The sequence below is a fragment of the Anomaloglossus baeobatrachus genome, chromosome 1, assembly GCF_048569485.1.
Source record: "Anomaloglossus baeobatrachus isolate aAnoBae1 chromosome 1, aAnoBae1.hap1, whole genome shotgun sequence".
Lineage (NCBI taxonomy): Eukaryota > Metazoa > Chordata > Amphibia > Anura > Aromobatidae > Anomaloglossus > Anomaloglossus baeobatrachus.
In genome coordinates, this window is record NC_134353.1 from 945805774 (window position 1) to 945825021 (window position 19248).

General features: G+C 48.7%; 1 protein-coding gene across 1 annotated transcript in view; it reads left to right on the plus strand.

Moving 5' to 3' along the window:
• Positions 1-7281: 7281 nt before the first annotated feature.
• Positions 7282-19248, plus strand: part of MIER3 (MIER family member 3) — a 30589-nt gene continuing 18622 nt past the window's right edge. Inside the window, exons 1-2 of the mRNA XM_075343739.1 lie at positions 7282-7419; positions 7529-7663. Of these exons, the coding sequence (XP_075199854.1) occupies positions 7321-7419; positions 7529-7663 (234 nt within the window). The 5' untranslated portion in view covers positions 7282-7320. The remainder of the gene's footprint in view (positions 7420-7528; positions 7664-19248) is intronic.

The window sequence follows — 19248 nt, forward strand, 5'->3', positions numbered from 1 at the left end:
ACACTGGCAGCCCTGCTAATCTCCCCCCCCCCCCCCCCCCTATCCCCAAGTACACTGGCAGCCCTGCCAATCCCCCCCCCCGACACCCCTAAGTACGCTGGTACACTGGCAGCCCTGCCAATCCCCCCCCCCGACACCCCCAAGTACACTGGCAGCCCTGCCAACCCCCCCATCCCCAAGTGCACTGGCAGCTCTGCCAATCCCCCCATCCCCAAGTGCACTGGCAGCTCTGCCAATCCCCCCATCCCCAAGTGCACTGGCAGCTCTGCCAATCCCCCCATCCCCAAGTACACTGGCAGCTCTGCCAATCCCCCCATCCCCAAGTACACTGGCAGCTCTGCCAATCCCCCCATCCCCAAGTACACTGGCAGCTCTGCCAATCCCCCCCCCCCCCCCCGACACCCCCAAGTACACTGGCAGCTCTGCCAATCCCGTCCCATCCCCAAGTACACTGGCAGCTCTGCCAATCCCCCCCATCCCCAAGTACACTGGCAGCTCTGCCAATCCCCTTGACACCCCCAAGTACGCTGGCAGCCCTGCCAAACCCCCCCCCCCCCCGACACCCCCAAGTACACTGGCAGCCCGGCCAATCCTCCCCCCCCCCCCCCCCTGACACCCCCAAGTACACTGGCAGCCCTGGTTATTGGTGTGAGATATGTGGCAAAACTGACCCAGATAAACGTAGCTTATAGTTCGCCAGGTCCCCAAATCTTACTCTGTATACAGGCAGAGGGTGGTGAAGATTGCCTGGTACTTACAGTTATCTATAGGCTGTGACATAGGCCGGGGGCACGTATGCACCCCATTACCGTGGTACCTGAGTGGCAGATACTTGTACATGATCCTTACATCCAACTGTTTCTGCATTAGTAGACGCTGATCTCTGTGGGATGTAATGGTTATTTATGGGATGTGTGTGGACATTTAATAATTTGTATCTTTTGTTCTCTTTCAGGCTTCATTTGACAGTTCGAGCCCAGGTTGGTCCCATTTTCTTACCCTCTAAGCTTCGCTTCTCCCTGGCTTGCTGAGATGTTAGGAGTTGACATTTTTGATGATGAGGAAGTGAAGGCTTTGCTGATAACTTATCACTCGCTGTGCAATAATGTGTGCTTAATTATACTTCAGCTTTCCTCATTTATAACTTGTGCACAATATGGAGCTACAGTGTGATATAGAGAATATATATATTTTATTATATATAATTTGCTTGTAATCTTACATTGTACCCCTCATGTCACATAACAAGCATTATGACTGAGGGTTGTTTACGGCATTACCCTCCTGTGTTGTTTGGCGTCTGTACACCTTGTAAATTAGCGCCGCCTCCTTAACTTTAATGTTTGATACGAGAGCTCCTGATTTAATTTTTTTTGTAAGCTTATTTCGACTACTGAGTCACACACCCAAGCTCCCAAAGATGGCCTCTGTGTGGAACAGATGACTTAACCTCGGCATCTTCTGCTATATATACACATCACTACCTGTGTATTAGGACACATTATTGTGTATCGATCCCACGCTTGTCTCCTCCTGGTACCTCTTGAGCGTGTAATGATTGCTCGGAGAAGGGCGACCACTGCAGCCAGGGGCATCGGGTAGTGGGGACCAGCGTGGGAATCTGGAAGTGTTGGACCAAGACGGGGAGGTAGATAGGACCTGTTTTTATTTTTTTCCATTATTGCCTTTTTTTTTTTTCTTTTTTTAAAACAAAGTATTGGCTGGACAATCCCTCAATTCTTTCAATCCCCTACAACACAGAAGGTTAATGACCCGTACGGCTGGACGTCTCTCTGCTTGTTCATGTTTATGAGTATTTCCCTTATATATTGAAAGATAGAATTGTTCACTCTTTTTAAATACTAAAATCCCCAAAATGAGCAGCAATGCAATATCCAGTAATGTGGACTACAGACGGTCACAAGTATCTGCAAACCCAATCAACGTGAATGTAACGGTCACAGAAATTCCTGCAACAAGTCATTCACGTGTGAATGTTCTCTGATGGGAGCGCTGTCAATCACAATATATTGGGGAGCCGCCTGATTGGCTGACTCCTCCAAACCACAGAGCAATGTATGAAATCAGATCACTGTTCTGTGTAACGTGTATCCGATATTCACGTTAATCTCAGATACTTGTGCTCAGCTCTTGGATTAATATTTCTGTTGTGGGAGGAAATGTATAAACAGCTGTATAATATAGACCTAAACCTAAAGTAAAAATCTCATAAAATAAAGTGTTAATGGAGCTGCTAATATCACAAATGCCTATGGAAATAAAGGTTTCAGGAGTTTTTTGTTCAGCTACATTCTCACAAATGTAATATGCGGTCCGTGTATGGACCACCTGAAGGTGCCCGCTCCGAACTAAAAGTCTCACATATGTCTGAGTCTCTTAGTTGGGGTCGGGCAGTCCAGGCAGTACATAGACCATATATAATACCTTTGTGTAAAAGTAGCCTTGGAAATCTACCATATAGTAAATCAATGGTTTAGTGCCCCTTTTAAAGTTGAATTAAATGGTTCAATACCTTGAAGAAAATATGTTCTCTGTATTTGCTTAATGTAAACCAGCCTGTCTCATCTTTTTATTTATTCTTATTGTTTGATTATATTTGACAAATTAGTGTATGATGAACCTAAGCACTAACAGGCAGGTAGTTGCTAACTGCCTACCTGTTGTGCCCAGCACAGAGCTCCTGCCGGCAATTCAGCGGCTTCCACTTATGTCACGTGGACAGAACCGCGGCTTCTCTTCAGCTCTGCTCTGTTGATGGGGTGTGACTGCTGACATATAATTCTGATTGACAGACGGCTCCCTGGAGTTAGGCCACAGAGAGCTGGCTGTCAATTCACAAGATATTGGCAGTACAGCCCGGAACAGGAAGAGCTGCTCAGATGACGTGAAGCAATTGCCTGTTAGGTTTTAGGCCCATAGTAATATACGTCCTGGATAAGACTTTTGAGGGTGTAAGGCTACTTTCACACATCCGGTTTGAGCTCTGCGGCTCAATCCGGCTGTGAAACCTATGCAACGGATGCGGTGAAAACACCGCATCCTTTGCATAAGTTTTTACATGCGGCCCGTCCGTTTTTTTTTCCCGGTTGCGGTACGCTATTGAGCATGCGCAGTGGAAGAAACCGCATGCGGCAGCCGGATGCAGTTTTTGTGCCGCATGGGCTTGTGTTCGGTCCGGTTTTTGCAGCATGCGGCAGATTTAGCCGATGCCGCGGCCGGATGGAACGTTGCCTGCAACGTTTTTTGCTCCAGCAAAAAAAAAAAACGCATCGCGCCGCTGCGGCGCATTTTTCAATGCATGCCTATGGACGCCGGATGCGGCGCAATGCGTTTTTTTTTGCGGGGGCAAAAAACGTTGCAGGCAACGTTCCATCCGGCCCCGGCATTGGCTAAATCTGCCGCATGCTGCAATAACCGGACCGAACGCAAGCCCATACGGCACTAATGTAAGTCTCCAAAAAAACCCGCAACCAGCGGCAAAAAAAACCAAACGGTTGCGGTTTTTCTGCAGAGCGCGGTATTGTGCCGCAGAGCAAAAACCGGATGTGTGAAAGTAGCCTAAGTGGTTTAAACTAGGGGTGGGCAATTAACATGAAAGACTGTAACTGGTGTGCAGGGATGAACCTATAGGCTTAAATTCTGCTCAACATTAATATTGCCATATGAATTATAATGTATATTGTATCTTTTAATATTAAGCAGAATTATGTATGCTGACATCCCCCTATATACAGTATACAAGATGAGCCCCCACATAGCCTCCTATATACAGTGTGAGCCCTTCACTTACGCCCGTTTCACATATCCGGCACACTCCAGTACAGTGTAATACAGTGCAATGGCATCGCGGCAACCTTCGGTCACATGCTGTCGGAGCTTGCTGCGATGCCATTGTACTGTATTAACATTGTACTGGAGTGTGCCGGATCCGGCAATCTGGCAAAATGTCGGATGTGTGAAACGGGCCGTAGCCTCCTATATACAGCGTGACCCTCCACTTAGCCTCCTATATACAATGTGTTCACAGCTGTCTGCATAATGTGGGTGCAAATAGCGGTTAAAGAGAACCTGTCAGGTACAATATGCACCCAGCACCCGAGCAGTTCTGGGTGTATATTGCTAATCCCTGCCTAACCGTCCCTGTATACACTAGCATAGATAAAGAAATCCATATAAAAAGTATTTCTAAAAATCTTTTATCTTATACTAATGAGCGCAGGGACTAGTCCTAAGGGCGTTGTATAATATTTATTCATTTATATAGCACTATTAATTCCTCAGCGCTGTACATACAATGGCAACACTGTCCCCATTGGGGCTCACAATCTAGAGTCCCTATTTGTATGTGTTTGGAGTGTGGGAGGAAACCCACGCAAGCACAGGGAGAACATACAAACTCCTTGCAAATGGTGTCCGTAGTGGGATTTGAACCCAGTTAAATCCCCCGACTAGCCGCCCTCTTAGCATGCCCACAGGGGTGTACTAACATTTCTATTCAATGCAGCGTCACAAGCGGTGCAGCACATAGCTGTGTTCACTGTGACTGCGCTTCTGAATGCCCGGCACTTCCGATCATGCACAGTATGAGTCCCAGCTTCAGAGAGGTCTACTGCGCATGACTGGAAGTGCCGGGGCGTTCAGAAGTGCGAACACAGATACACGCTGCACCGCTCGTGACACAACATTGAATAGCTGTGGACGTGCTAAGAAGGCGGACTAGTCAGGGGATATAACACCCTTTGGACTAGTCCCCACTCTCCTTAGCATAAGATAAATACGTTTTCTAAAGATCCCTTTATCTATGCTAGTGTATACAGGGATTAGCAATATACACCTAGAACTGCTCGTGGTTCTGGGTGCATATTGCACCTGACAGGTTCTCTTTAAATTGTGTGTTGGGCAGCAGTGGCGGCGGGGGGTGGCATGGTGCTGCTCGCTGTCCATGGTTTTCAGCCCTTTGGCGGTTTTGGTCCACAAGCCAGATTGATACAGCTGCAGGGCTGGATGTGGCCTGTGGATTGCACTTTGCTCAGGTCTGGGTTATATGATAGATTTAAAGCTTCTCCGCAGTCAGACTAATCAAGCCACGTTTGGAAGACTGGATAATGATATAATTGTAGGAGACTTTTTCCAATAGTTGGAAATAATTGCATCTCTACAACTCACTTAGTATATCATCTAGGGATCAAGTCTGGTAAATTCTCAACAGGTGGAACAGATTTTCGATAGTGACCGTATTATGGCCATATTTTATCACAATTCTGTGAATTCACTCGTAGCCTATAAATATTGGATTCCCCTATAAAAAGATCCCTTTAGTTATCTGCTATGTGATTAGAGACTGTCTGTGCGTCTTAAGCTTTGGGGAGGGTGGGGAAAACCTCCCATTGTTGGCACATTCTTACAATAACTATACAATGTGTCGAAATGTTTCTATCCAGTAAAACCTTTTTTTTTTTTATATCCAGCATAAGAAACTAGCACCAGTCCCACTTGGCAAAGTACTTGTGCTGCTACTTATTTCCTAGGCCTCATTCACATGGCACTATATATCGGTCAGGGTTTTTCTTTTAGCCTTAATATTTTAACTAGCGACTATTAACAAGCACCAATCACCAGGATTCTCCTATATCACCTAGTGCGAGTATAGCACTGGCTTTATCAGGCTGATTCTATATATACCTTTAGTGGTCAGCTAGAATGTATAGGTTTTGAAATACAAGCAAGTAAAGTTTGTAAGATAAATAGTTTTTGATTAGCAGCAGCTAATAGCTGGGGTGGGTAATCCTAGTTATTCCTGCCCACTCCCTATCTATTTATTTATCCTAATTCCATTATAGAAGGTTGTGGCTATAAATCATGGTGACTATAAGGACCTGTGCTGATGTCATATCAATGTGCCCAGAAGGGGCGGGGCATCAGCTAACAGAAAAATAATGTTGCTTCCTGGTATCAGCTATGTTGGCTGAGGCCCCGCCTCTTCTGGTCACATGGGTATGACATAAGCATAGGTCCTTTTTAGCCACCATGATTTAGCCACAACCAGTAGTAAAACACTTCTATAATGGAATTAGCATAAATAGGGGGAGGATACACAGGCAGGGAGATGGGAATATATCAAACCCACCCCAGCTATTAGCGCCTTACAATTACTGATAATAATGTGGCAAAGTGACTGCAGGATTAACTTTTTCACATTTTTCTTTTTTGAGATAACTTGATTTAACCTGTATAAATGGTAGGAGTGATAATAATATTAATAATAATAATTAATAATAAGGCATCTAAACTAAACATAACCTGACAGCAATAAAGGATTTTTAACCAACGTAAACGTTCTCCGGGAGTACCGTAATGACCGAAATGTGTCACGTAATAATTCGCGGGCAGCCTGTCCATAGACTTTACACTCGGGGCTTGTGTGATTGATGGGAAGGAGGGAGCAGGAGTCTGAGCGGAGTCTCATCAGGAATTAGGAACGTAATGAGTCTCGAAAATACTGTTTTTATTTCAATTTTTCTCTGAAATAGATAACTACTGAAGCATATCACAATGAAATATTCAATCAGAATGACAAAGAGAAAGTAAAGGTAATTTGTGAAAACATTTTTTTTTTTTTTAATTTATTTTTCATTTTCTAAATGCTGAAGTGAGACTGGTGCTTTAAGAAAGTGATCTACTTATTAGTGTCTGCAGGGAAAACAGTGCAAACTCCAGCATCGGAGTCCTGCAGAAAGTGAGAGCCGTGGTACTTGTATCACATTCTTTTTATTTTGTGGGTGCATCTGGGTATTTGGCAAGAAGAAAAAGGAATAAAACTCTGGACCAGCGGATAAAGCCTGAGCAGACCAGGAAGTCTTCCATCTAGTATTATTGATTCTTACCAGAAGGGAGAACACTATCTGCAGGAGGACGAGGCTGGTTTCTATGGATATGATATATATTTGAAGGCAGATTGTGGTATATGTTCCTGTTGTTGCTATACGTATTCTAAGGCTTTGTCTTCCTTGTAGGCTGTTTCCAGATTTAACCTTTTAATAGAAATAAATTGGATATATTGTAGTTTGTTTTTTCTTTTGTGAATGTACTTTTTCTCCCGTGCACAGCTGTTAATGTCTGGATGTTTCCAGGTCTGCAATATTTGTATAATGTGTTTTGCGCTGTATTTTATGGTCTTATTTATTACAGAAGGGGCTCATTGCTTTTTTTTGTATTCATCACAGACTTTTTTTTTTTTTGCTTATTCTTCCAGTCGGCTCGCTGTCATCTGAGGATCATGACTTTGACCCTACAGCTGAAATGTTGGTACATGACTATGATGATGAGAGAACTCTTGAAGAGGAAGAAATGAAGGAGGACTGCAAAAATTTTAGCTCCGAAATTGAAGATTTAGAAAAGGTGGGGGGATTGCTAAAATTTCTGCTGCTAACAAATTGGCACTAATGATGCATTTTAGGTGATTGTTATGTCCTATCTCATACATTTTGAATGTCACTTGTTTCCCCAGGAAGGAAATATGCCTTTGGAGGATCTACTAGCAATTTATGTATATGAGCCAGCAGATCCAGTAATGGCAGGATCCAGTGCGGGGAGCTCCCCAAGTGAGCTTGCTGATGAGCTGCCAGACATGACATTGGATAAAGTAAGTGATCAACTTTCTTTATATGCAGAATTTCCAGCCCCTCTTGTTCAGTTGCCCATGATATTCTCGGTGCACCATGTATCCATAGGGTTTTATTCATTCAGGAGAACTACAGTGTGTTCTAGGTCAGTGCAGAGCTGGTTTACTTTGTGGGAATACCACATGTCCAACACTTGGTAAGCATTTTATTTTTGTGAAGGTAGCCTGGGCTATAAATTTTGTTCAAACGTAATAAGAATATCTGTGTATGTAAATAATTAAAATATAGATGTAGTAGCATAATTATCTGTGTGTCTATATAACAATTGCACAGACGCTATAATATGATTCTAAACTGTATATACAAGAAAGAGTTAACCAAGGTACAAATGAACAAGGGAGATATTAAGTTTGGAGCCTTATCAGTGGTTTCACACACAGAAAGAAGGAATAATGAGCAGAGAGGTATTTTATAACATACTGGGGAGTTGAATACTCCCTACTCCCTGTTTTATTTCAAGGTCAATGTTGTATTCTGTATAATTGAGTCTTTCTTTATCGTTCCTTTGGGAGACCCAGACCATGGGTGTTTGTGTGTCCTCCGGAGGCAGAAGCTAAAGTACTACACTTAAAAGTGTAGCTCCTCCCTCTGAGCTTATACATTCCCTGGTAGCCAGTCCTAGCCAGTTTATTGCTTTGTGTCAGGAGGCATACATCCACACATGCATTCTCATCTGATTTGTTTGACTTTTGGAAAGAGTTTGAAGAAAAGCGGGTCCATGTCTGGACTCCCGGCATGTCCCTTCTCACCCCACTGTGTCGGCGGTGTTGTTAAGGTTGATTTACAAGGCTGCAGCCTTACAAGCCGCGCTCCTTCACCATCCCTTCTGGGCTCTGGCTTGAAGTGGGAGCCAGCACGGTCTCCATGCCTGGCAGGAGTCCGGTCTCCATCCACAGCCCCTTGAGGATTCTGTTGGACCGGAGCACTCATCCCCAGGGACATGGCCCTGCGTCTCAGCAGCTAAGTACCTGAGACGATTATGTTGGGGGTCCCGGTTCTTTATTGTAAGGGGAGAGTATGCTGTATGTGATTGTTTTAACTTTTCCGGCGGGTTCTCTAGCTTTTGCCTGAGAACCGCGCCGATGGTGCCTGCTTGTCTGCCTCGCCGCTTAAATTTAGGCCCCGGCTTCGCCGGAGGCCTAGTTTCATTTTCCTGCCCTCGCATGTCACTCATGCAGAGGGACAGGTTCGGCTCCTCCCGGCGGCCGTTCTACACAGGGGAGGGACACTCCCCACTGCTGGGGCGTCCCTCCTTCCCTGCAGGTCTCTATAGCCCTCCAGTTCCCGCTCTTTTATAGGAACGCCCTCTTCTCAGGCAGAGTTCACTCTGCTCTGGGACATACTGCATTCTGCATCTCTGCTGAGGTGCTGCGACTGGGGGACCGGGCTTCGGGATCTGGAGGGCACACAACACCACGCTCAGCGGTCTGGTAAGCCACAGCCGGTCTCCGGTTGTGGACCTCTGTATATTCTCCCTGGGGTTCATTCTCTGCAAAGCCCCCACTGCAGCAGCATGTCTCACACAAGGAGCAAGGCTCCAAAGCTTTATTCTGCATGCACTGCATGCAAGCTCCTGCTGCCTGAGCCGAGCATTTATCCACACTGTGATGGTTGCTCTAACTTGGCGGTGCCACAGCCTGGAGTCTCACCCCCAGTGCTCTCTCAGGCTGCTGCTGCACCTGTGACTGAACCCCCGGCCTGGGTAGAGTCCTTTTCTAGGTCCATATCCCAGTCATTTGCTGAGTCCATGGGACTTTTGTCCAGGACTTTGATGAATATGCATCAGCCTCCCTCACAGGGTGCCTCTAATACTCTTGACAGAGGACTCCTATTCTCTGACCTCCGTCCATCGGAGCTCACGGAGGATTCATCATCTGATCCCAGACCCCGTCCTTCTAAGAGAAGGCGCAGGGTTTCCTCCCCCTCCCCATCCCACAGCTCTGTCTCAAGAGCTGACTCTCAAGATGAGGAGGATGCCCTCGCTGGGGGCTCGGAGGCTATGTATCCCATCGATTTCTCTGAGGGTGACTCAGATCTTAGTGATTTGATTGCTTCTATTAATTCTGTGCCGGATCTCAATCCGCCAGTGTCAGAGGAGCAACTCTTTGGCAGAAAAACATCAGTTTACCTCGCCTAAGAGAGTGAAGAGTGTGTTCTTTAACCACTCCAGTTTTCAGACCGCTGTGACCAAACCCAGGGCCTGCCCTGACAAACGCTTTCCAAAGCGTGGTTCTGATGACCAGTTTCCATTTCCACCTGAGGTGGTCAAGGAGTGGTCTCACTCCCCAAAGGTAGACCCTCCGGTGTCTAGGCTCTCAGCCCGGACCGTTGTCGGTGGCTGACGGCACCTCACTTAAGGATTCCACTGACCGTCAGATTGACCTTCTGGCCAAATCTGTGTATGAAGCTGCGGGGGCCGCGTTTTCCCCGACTTTTGCAGCAGTGTGGGCTCTCAAAGCCATCTCTGCTTCTCTAGAGGAGATGCATTCCCTCACCAAGGAATCTATGCCTGAGATGGTTACCTTAACTGCTCAGGCTTCAGCTTTTTCATCTTATGCCATGTCTGCCATGCTAGAGGCTGCTCACCGCACTGCGGTGGCTTCAGCCAATTCTCTTGTTATCCGCAGGATTTTGTGGCTTCGAGAGTGGAAGGCAGATGCTTCTTCCAAGAAGTTTCTTGCTGGGCTCCCTTTTGCTGGGTCCCGGCTGTTCGGTGAACAGCTGGATGAAATCATTAAAGAAGCTACTGGCGGGAAGAGTACTTCCATGCCACAAACCAAGACCAGGAAACTCGCCCAGGGTAGGAATCAATCGAGGTTTCGTTCCTCCAACTGGTCATCCTCTAAGCCTTCCGCCTCGTCTGCTAACTCAGCCAAGGATCAGAAATCCAACTGGCGCCCAAAAGCGCGTCCGCAGAAGACCGCAGGAGGTTCTGCCACTAAGGCAGCTTCCTCTTGACTCTCGGCCCGCTCCAGCCACGTCCTTAGTCGGTGGCAGGCTCTCCCACTTTGGCGACGTTTGGTTAAAGCAAGTCTCCGATCAGTGGGTGAGACATCATATCTCACGGCTACAGAATAGAATTCTCTTCCAGCCCGCCAAACAGATTTTTTTCTCTCAACTCCCCCCTGCTCCAAGGCCGCCACCTTCTCACAGGCCGTGGCATCCTTGCAGGCAAACGGAGTGATTGTCCCAGTTCCCGCTCAGGAACGGTTCAGAGGTTTTTACTCAAATCTCTTCCTAGTTCCAAAAAAGGACGGTACCTTTCGGCCCATCCTGGATCTCAAGCTTCTCAACAAGCATGTCCGGGTGCGGCATTTTCGCATGGAGTCTCTGCGATCAGTCATTGCCTCTATGACCCAAGGGGAGTTCCTGGCGTCCATCGACATCAGAGATGCCTATCTACATGTGCCAATCGCAGTGTCACATCAGCGTTGGTTACGTTTTGCGATAGGAGAGGATCATTTCCAATTCGTGGCTCTCCCCTTCGGGTTAGCCACGGCCCCTCGGGTATTCACCAAGGTCATGGCGGCAGTGATTGCGGTCCTGCACCTCCAGGGGTTAGCAGTGCTTCCTTATCTGGACGACCTTCTGGTCAAGGGTCCATCCAGCGCAGACTGTCAGCGGAGTGTTTCGCTCACTCTCGCCACCCTAGCCCAATTCGGGTGGATTGTCAATCTTCCCAAATCCACTCTGACTCTCACCCAGAGTCTCACGTACCTAGGGATGCAGTTAGAGACTTTGCCGGCACTTGTGAAGTTGCCCTTAATCAAACAGCAGTCTCTCCGGCTAGCGGTGCGCTCTCTCCTGAGGCCCCGCCGTTATTCCCTCAGGCGCCTGATGCAGGTGCTGGGTCAAATGGTGGCCTCCATGGAGGCTGTTCCCTTTGCCCAGTTCCATCTGCGTCCTCTGTAGCTGGACATTCTCCGCTGTTGGGACAAGCGGCCTTCCTCCTTACAGAGGTTAGTGGCTCTGTCGCCACGGACCAGGAGCTCTCTTCAGTGGTGGCTTCGACCCCTCTCCCTGTCCTGGGTGATTCTCACCACGGATGCCAGCCTATCCGGCTGGGGAGCGGTACATCTCCACCACAGAGCACAGGGCACTTGGACTCCGTCCGAGTCAGCCCTTTCAATCAATGTGCTGGAAACCAGAGCTGTGCTTCTAGCCCTCCTAGCCTTTCACCACCTGTTGGCGGGCAGGCACATTCGAGTCCAGTCAGACAACGCGACAGCGGTTGCCTACATCAATCACCAAGGCGGGACACGCAGCCGCCTGGCAATGTTGGAGGTCCAACGCATTCTTCAATGGGCGGAGGACTCCAAGTCCACCATATCCGCAGTCCACATCCCTGGCGTAGAAAACTGGGAGGCAGATTATCTCAGCCGTCAATCCGTGGACGGTGGCGAGTGGTCCCTGCACCCGGCAGTGTTTGTCAATCTGCCGCAAGTGGGGCACTCCGCACGTGGCCCTAATGGCATCCCGGCACAACAACAAGGTTCCGGTTTACGTGGCTCGCTCCCACGATCCTCAGGCCTTCGCCGCGGACGCTCTGGTTCAAGACTGGTCCCAGTTTCGTCTGTCCTACGTGTTTCCCCCTCTAGCTCTCTTGCCCAGAGTCCTGCGCAAGATCAGAATGGAGGGCCGTCGAGTCATCCTCATTGCACCGGACTGGCCCAGGCGAGCTTGGTATCCGGACCTGCTCCAACTGTCCGTTGAGATGCCGTGGCATCTTCCGGACCGTCCAGACCTGCTCTCGCAAGGTCCGTTTTTCCGCCCGAATTCTGCGGCACTCAAATTGACGGCGTGGCTCTTGAGTCCTGGATTTTGATGGCTTCTGGTATTCCTCCTGAAGTCATCTCCACTATGACTCGGGCCCGTAAGTCTTCCTCCGTCAAGATCTATCACAGGACTTGGAAAATTTTCCTGTCCTGGTGTCGCTCTTCCGGCCATTCTCCTTGGCCATTCTCGTTGCCGACCCTTATGTCTTTTTTACAGTCCGGTCTGCAGCTAGGACTGTCCCTCAACTCTCTCAAGGGACAAGTCTCAGCTCTATCAGTGCTGTTCCAGCGGCGTCTCGCCCGGCTGGCTCAGGTCCGCACCTTCATGCAAGGTGCGTCTCACATCATTCCGCCTTATCGGCGGCCCTTGGATCCCTGGGACCTTAACTTGGTCCTCACGGTATTGCAGAAACCCCCTTTTGAGCCTCTTAGGGAGGTTTCTTTGTATCGTCTTTCTCAAAAGGTGGCCTTTCTAGTTGCCATAACTTCTCTCAGGAGAGTCTCTGATTTGGCTGCGCTCTCCTCGGAGTCACCTTTTTTGTTTTTTCACCAAGACAAGGTAGTTCTCCGTCCGACCCCGGACTTTCTTCCTAAGGTCTCTCCCTTCCACCTTAACCAGGATATTTCCTTGCCTTCCTTCTGTCCGGCCCCTGTTCATCGCTTTGAGAAAGCGCTGCATACTCTAGATCTGGTGCGTGCTCTCCGGATCTATGTGTCTCGCACCGCTGCGCTTAGGCGGTGCACCTCTCTTTTTGTGCTAACCACAGGGCGGCGCAAGGGTCTCTCTGCTTCTAAGCCGACCTTGGCCCGTTGGATTAGATCGACCATTTCGGACGCCTACCAGAGTACTCAGGTGCCTCCCCCGCCGGGGATCAAAGCACACTCGACCAGAGCTGTCGGTGCCTCTTGGGCTTTTAGGCACCAGGCTACGGCTCAACAAGTCTGTCAGGCTGCCACTTGGACTAGCCTGCATACCTTTTCGAAGCACTACCAAGTGCATGCTCATGCTTTGGCAGATGCGAGCGTGGGCAGACGCATCCTTCAGGCGGCTGTCGCCCACTTGTGAAGTTAGGCTCCGCCTACTTCTTAGTTTTTTCTGTTTATTCCCACCCAGGGACAGCTTTGGAACGTTCCATGGTCTGGGTCTCCCAAAGGAACGATAAAGAAAAAGAGAATTTTGTTACTTACCGTAAATTCTTTTTCTTATAGTTCCGTATTGGGAGACCCAGCTCCCTCCCTGTTGCCTGTTGGCAATTTTCTTGTTCCGTGTGTTATCACCGGCTATTGTCGTGGACAGAGTCTCCGGTTGTTCCGGTTCTTACTCGGTTCTACTTGTGGGTGGCTATTCTCCTTCAGCTTTTGCACTAAACTGGCTAGGACTGGCTACCAGGGGGTGTATAAGCTCAGAGGGAGGAGCTACACTTTTAAGTGTAGTCCTTTGTGTGTCCTCCGGAGGCAGAAGCTAAACACCCATGGTCTGGGTCTCCCAATACGGAACTATAAGAAAAAGAATTTACGGTAAGTAACAAAATTCTCTTTTCTTTGTCGCTCCATTGGGAGACCCAGACAATTGGGTGTATAGCTTCTGCCTCCGGAGGCCACACAAAGTATTACACTTTAAAAAGTGTAACCCCTCCCCTCTGCCTATACACCCCCCCCCCCCCCCCCTGTGCATCACGGGCTCCTCAGTTTTATGCTTTGTGTTGAAGGAGGCACACATTCACTCAAGCTCCCATTTTTAGTCAGCAGCAGCTGCTGATTATATCGGATGGAAGAAAAGAGGGCCTCTAACAGGGCTCCCGGCATGCTCCCTTCTCACCCCACTAAGTCGGCGGTGTTGTTAAGGATGAGGTACCCATTGCGGGTACACAGGCCGGAGCCACATGCCGTTTTCCTTCCCCATCCCTTAGGGGCTCTGGGAGAAGTGGGATCCTATCCGGTCATCCAGGCACTGGGACCGGGCTCCCTCCGCAGCCCCTGTGGGATTCTGACGGACAGGAGACTGAGTATCATCAGGGACAGGGCCCTGCATCTACAGGTACTCTGTGTCCCCTTGGGGACGGTGCATGGAGCACCTTGGCCTCAGACGCTGCACCGACTGCGGTGTTGGTATGAGACCGGGACTACCGCGCCTGCTTGCCGGCCGCGGTTTTTAACTTTAGTCCCCGGCTTTTGCGGCCTAGTGCCTTAAACTCCCGCCCCCGGGCCTGCCAGTCAGGGGGAAGGACGGTCGGTCTGACGCCGACAGTGAGGGCTGGAGCACACTTGGCTGTCCTCCGCCCCCCTCACCGGTGCTGGGCCCCCTAGAGTGCTGAACTGTATATATATGTGTGTGTATGTATATATATATATATATATATATATATATATATATATATATATATATATATATATATATATATATATATATATATATATATATATATATATATATATATATATATATATATATATATATATATATATATATATATATATATATATATATATATATATATATATATATATATACTATATATATATATATATATATACTATATATATACTATATATATATATATATATATACTATATATATATATATACTATATATATATATATATATACTATATATATATATATATATACTATATATATATATACATACATACACTATATATATATATATATTAGTATGTATGTATATATATATATATTAGTATGTATGTATATATATATATATTAGTATGTATGTATATATATATATATTAGTATGTATGTATATATATATATATTAGTATGTGTATATATATATATTGTATGTATGTATATATATTGTATGTATGTATATATATATATATATATATATATATATATATATATATATATATAATATTGTATGTATGTATATATATATATATAAAAATGCATACATTTTCCCGGTTCGGCTGTACTATTAGCTTGTGGCTATATATCCCTCAGTGATCACTCTCCTGGGAGACTACAGCATGTCGTTCACAAGGAGCAAGGGTGCCAAGACACAGGGTTATTTTGCAACCTGTACCTCTTGTGCGGCTATGCTACCTGCAGGTTCCACCTACCCTCACTGTGTGCAATGCTCGGGCCATGTGGCACTCGCTCAGCCGGAGCCTGGGGCACTGGTGGGACCCTCGGCCCAGGTAGAACCGCCGGCTTCCCCTGTCCAGGCGGCAGGGACAGAGTTTGCAGCTTTTGCTGAGAAACTCTCTGAGTCACTTTCACAATCCATGGCTCAGTCTATGGACAAATGGTCTGCTAAGATACTAGAAGCTTTGCAGCCCAGACCGGCCCTTACACAGGCCCCGGGCACTGCAGGATCGCCCCCAGGCCCCTCTCGGTCTGCGACGAAGCGTGCTCCTGGGGTGGCCTCTAGTTATTACGTGGAGGACTCCGGCACGGACCGCAGTCCCAGACCGGCTAAGCGGGCTCGCTTAGAATCTTCCCCGACTTCATCACGCTGTTCGGGGTCTCAGCTTGAGGACTCTCTAGAGGATGAGGCGGAGGTCGCAGCCCAGGACTCTGACCCTGACGTTGCTCTCAATCTTGATACACCTGAAGGGGACGCCATAGTAAATGACCTTATAGCGTCCATCAATCAGGTGCTAGATCTTTCTCCCCCAACTCCACCTATAGAGGAGTCGGCTTCACAGCAGGAGAAGCACCAATTTAGGTTTCCCAAACGTACTCTGAGTGTTTTCTTCGATCACTCGAACTTCAGAGATGCTGTCCAGAAGCACAGGGCTTTCCCGGACAAGCGCTTTACTAAACGCCTTAATGACACACGTTACCCCTTCCCCTCTGACGTAGTTAAGGGTTGGGCTCAGTGTCCCAAGGTGGATCCTCCAGTCTCTAGACTGGCGGCTAGATCCGTAGTAGCAGTGGCTGACGGTTCAACGCTCAAGGATGCCACGGACAGGCAGATAGAGCTCCTAATGAAATCCATCTATGAAGCCATAGGCGCGTCCTTTGCCCCAGCCTTTGCAGCAGTGTGGGCACTCCAGGCTATCTCAGCTTGTCTGTCTGAGATTAATGCGGTCACCCGTACCTCTGCTCCGCAAGCAGCGTCTTTGACGTCTCAGGCGTCGGTATTTTCATCCTACGCCATGAATGCTGTCCTGGACTCGGCTAGCCGTACAGCGGTAGCATCCGCCAATTCGGTGGCAGTCCGCAGGGCCATGTGGCTACGCGAATGGAAGGCAGACTCTGCTTCCAAGAAGTTCTTGACCGGTTTGCCCTTTTCTGGCGACCGATTGTTTGGCGAACAATTGGATGAAATTATTAAGCAATCCAAGGGAAAGGACTCGTCCTTACCCCAGCCCAAACCAAAGAGACCTCAGCAACGAAAAATTCAAGCGAGGTTTCGGTCCTTTCGGCCCTCAGCCAGGTCCCAATCCTCATCGTCCAACAGGCCACAGAAGAGCCAGAGAAACTCTTCTGCATGGCGGTCTAAGTCACGTCCTCCAAAGACCGCCGGAGGCACCGTCTCCAAGGCGGCCTCCTCATGACTTTCGGCCTCCCCAAACCGCATCCTTGGTCGGTGGCAGGCTCTCCCGCTTTTGCGACGCCTGGTGGCCACATGTCCAAGACCGATTGGGTGAGGGACATTCTGTCTCACGGTTACAGGTTCAGGTTCAGCTCTCGTCCTCCGACTCGTTTTTTCAGAACATCTCCGCCCCCCGAGCGAACCGTTGCACTTTTTCAGGCGGTGGACACTCTGAAGACAGAAGGAGTTGTGATCCCCGTTCCCCTTCAGGAGCGTGGTCGCGGTTTTTACTCGAACCTGTTCGTGGTACCAAAAAAGGACGGTTCATTCCGTCCCGTTTTGGACCTCAAATTGCTCAACAGACATGTGAGAACCAGGTGGTTTCGCATGGAATCCCTCCGCTCTGTCATCGCTTCGATGTCCCAAGGAGACTTCCTGACATCAATCGACATCAGGGATGCCTATCTCCACGTGCCGATCGCTCCAGAGCATCAACGCTTCCTGCGTTTCGCCATTGGGGACGAACACCTTCAGTTTGTGGCACTGCCTTTCGGCCTGGCGACAGCCCCACGGGTCTTCACCAAGGTCATGGCATCCGTGGTGGCGGTCCTACATTCTCAGGGCCACTCGGTGATCCCTTACTTAGACGATCTCCTAGTCAAGGCACCCTCCCGGGTGGCATGTCAACACAGTCTGACCGTGGCTCTGGAGACTCTCCAGAGGTTCGGGTGGATCAACAATTTCCCAAAGTCAAAATTGACTCCGACCCAATCACTGACTTACCTCGGGATGGAGTTTCATACTCTCTCAGCGATAGTCAAGCTACCGCTGGACAAACAGCGTTCGCTGCAAACAGGGGTGCAATCTCTCCTTCGGGCCCAGTCACACCCCTTGAGGCGCCTCATGCACTTCCTGGGGAAGATGGTGGCAGCAATGGAGGCAGTTCCCTTTGCGCAGTTTCATCTGCGTCCACTCCAATGGGACATTCTCCGCAAATGGGACAAGAGGTCGACGTCCTTAGATAGGAACGTCTTTCTTTGTCGCTCCATTGGGAGACCCAGACAATTGGGTGTATAGCTTCTGCCTCCGGAGGCCACACAAAGTATTACACTTAAAAGTGTAAAGCCCCTCCCCTTCTGCCTATACACCCCCCGTGCATCACGGGCTCCTCAGTTTTTATGCTTTGTGCGAAGGAGGCTGACATCCACGCATAGCTCTACATCTTAGTCAGCAGCAGCTGCTGACTATGTCGGATGGAAGAAAAGAGGGCCCATAACAGGGCCCCCAGCATGCTCCCTTCTCACCCCACTCTTGTCGGCGGTGTTGTTAAGGTTGAGGTACCCATTGCGGGTACAGAGGCTGGAGCCCACATGCTGTTTTCCTTCCCCATCCCTTAATGGGCTCTGGGTGAAGTGGGATCCTAATCGGTCTCCAGGCACATGAGACCGTGCTCCCTCCGCAGCCCCTGGGGAATCTGCTGACAGGAGCTGAGTATCGACAGGGACAAGGCCCTGCTACTGTGAGGTACTCTGTGTCCCCGTGGGGACCGCGCATGGAGCGCTGATGCCACACTCAATGCAGCACTGCTGGGTGTGTTAGTGCGCCGGGGACTTCCGCGCCGGCCGCGCTGTGAGGTACTCTGTGTCCCCGTGGGAACCGCGCATGGAGCGCTGGTGGCCATATACACTTCAGCACCGCTGGGTGTGTTTGTGCGCCGGGGACTACCGCGCTTATATGCCGGCCGCGCTTATTACTTTAGTCCCCGGCTTTTGCGGCCTAGTATCGCATATTCCCGCCCCCAGGCCTGCCAGCAGGGGAAGGGCGGGACGCTGCACAGGACGTTAGTGCTGAGGGTTGGAGCATACTTTGTATCCTCCTCCCCCCTCATACAGCACACTGGGGCTCCAGATTCCCGCACTTTCTAGGGCACGCCCACGGCCCCCTCCTCTCCACAGAACGCCGGCAGCCATTCCTGTCAGCACTTCTAACGCTGGAGAGGAGAGACAACAGGCTCTGGGAGGCCCATGCAGGGATTCTGGTGATCACACAACCGCTTTGAGCGGTCGGTAAGCAGCACCTGAGGTGCTGGCCCCACTGAGTGCAGAAATATATATATATATATATATATATATATATATATATATATATATATATATATATATATATATATATATATATATATATATATATATATATATATATATATATATATAATATTATGGATTGTACTCAGAGGAGACAACAGCATGTCGTCTGCAAATAGCAAGAG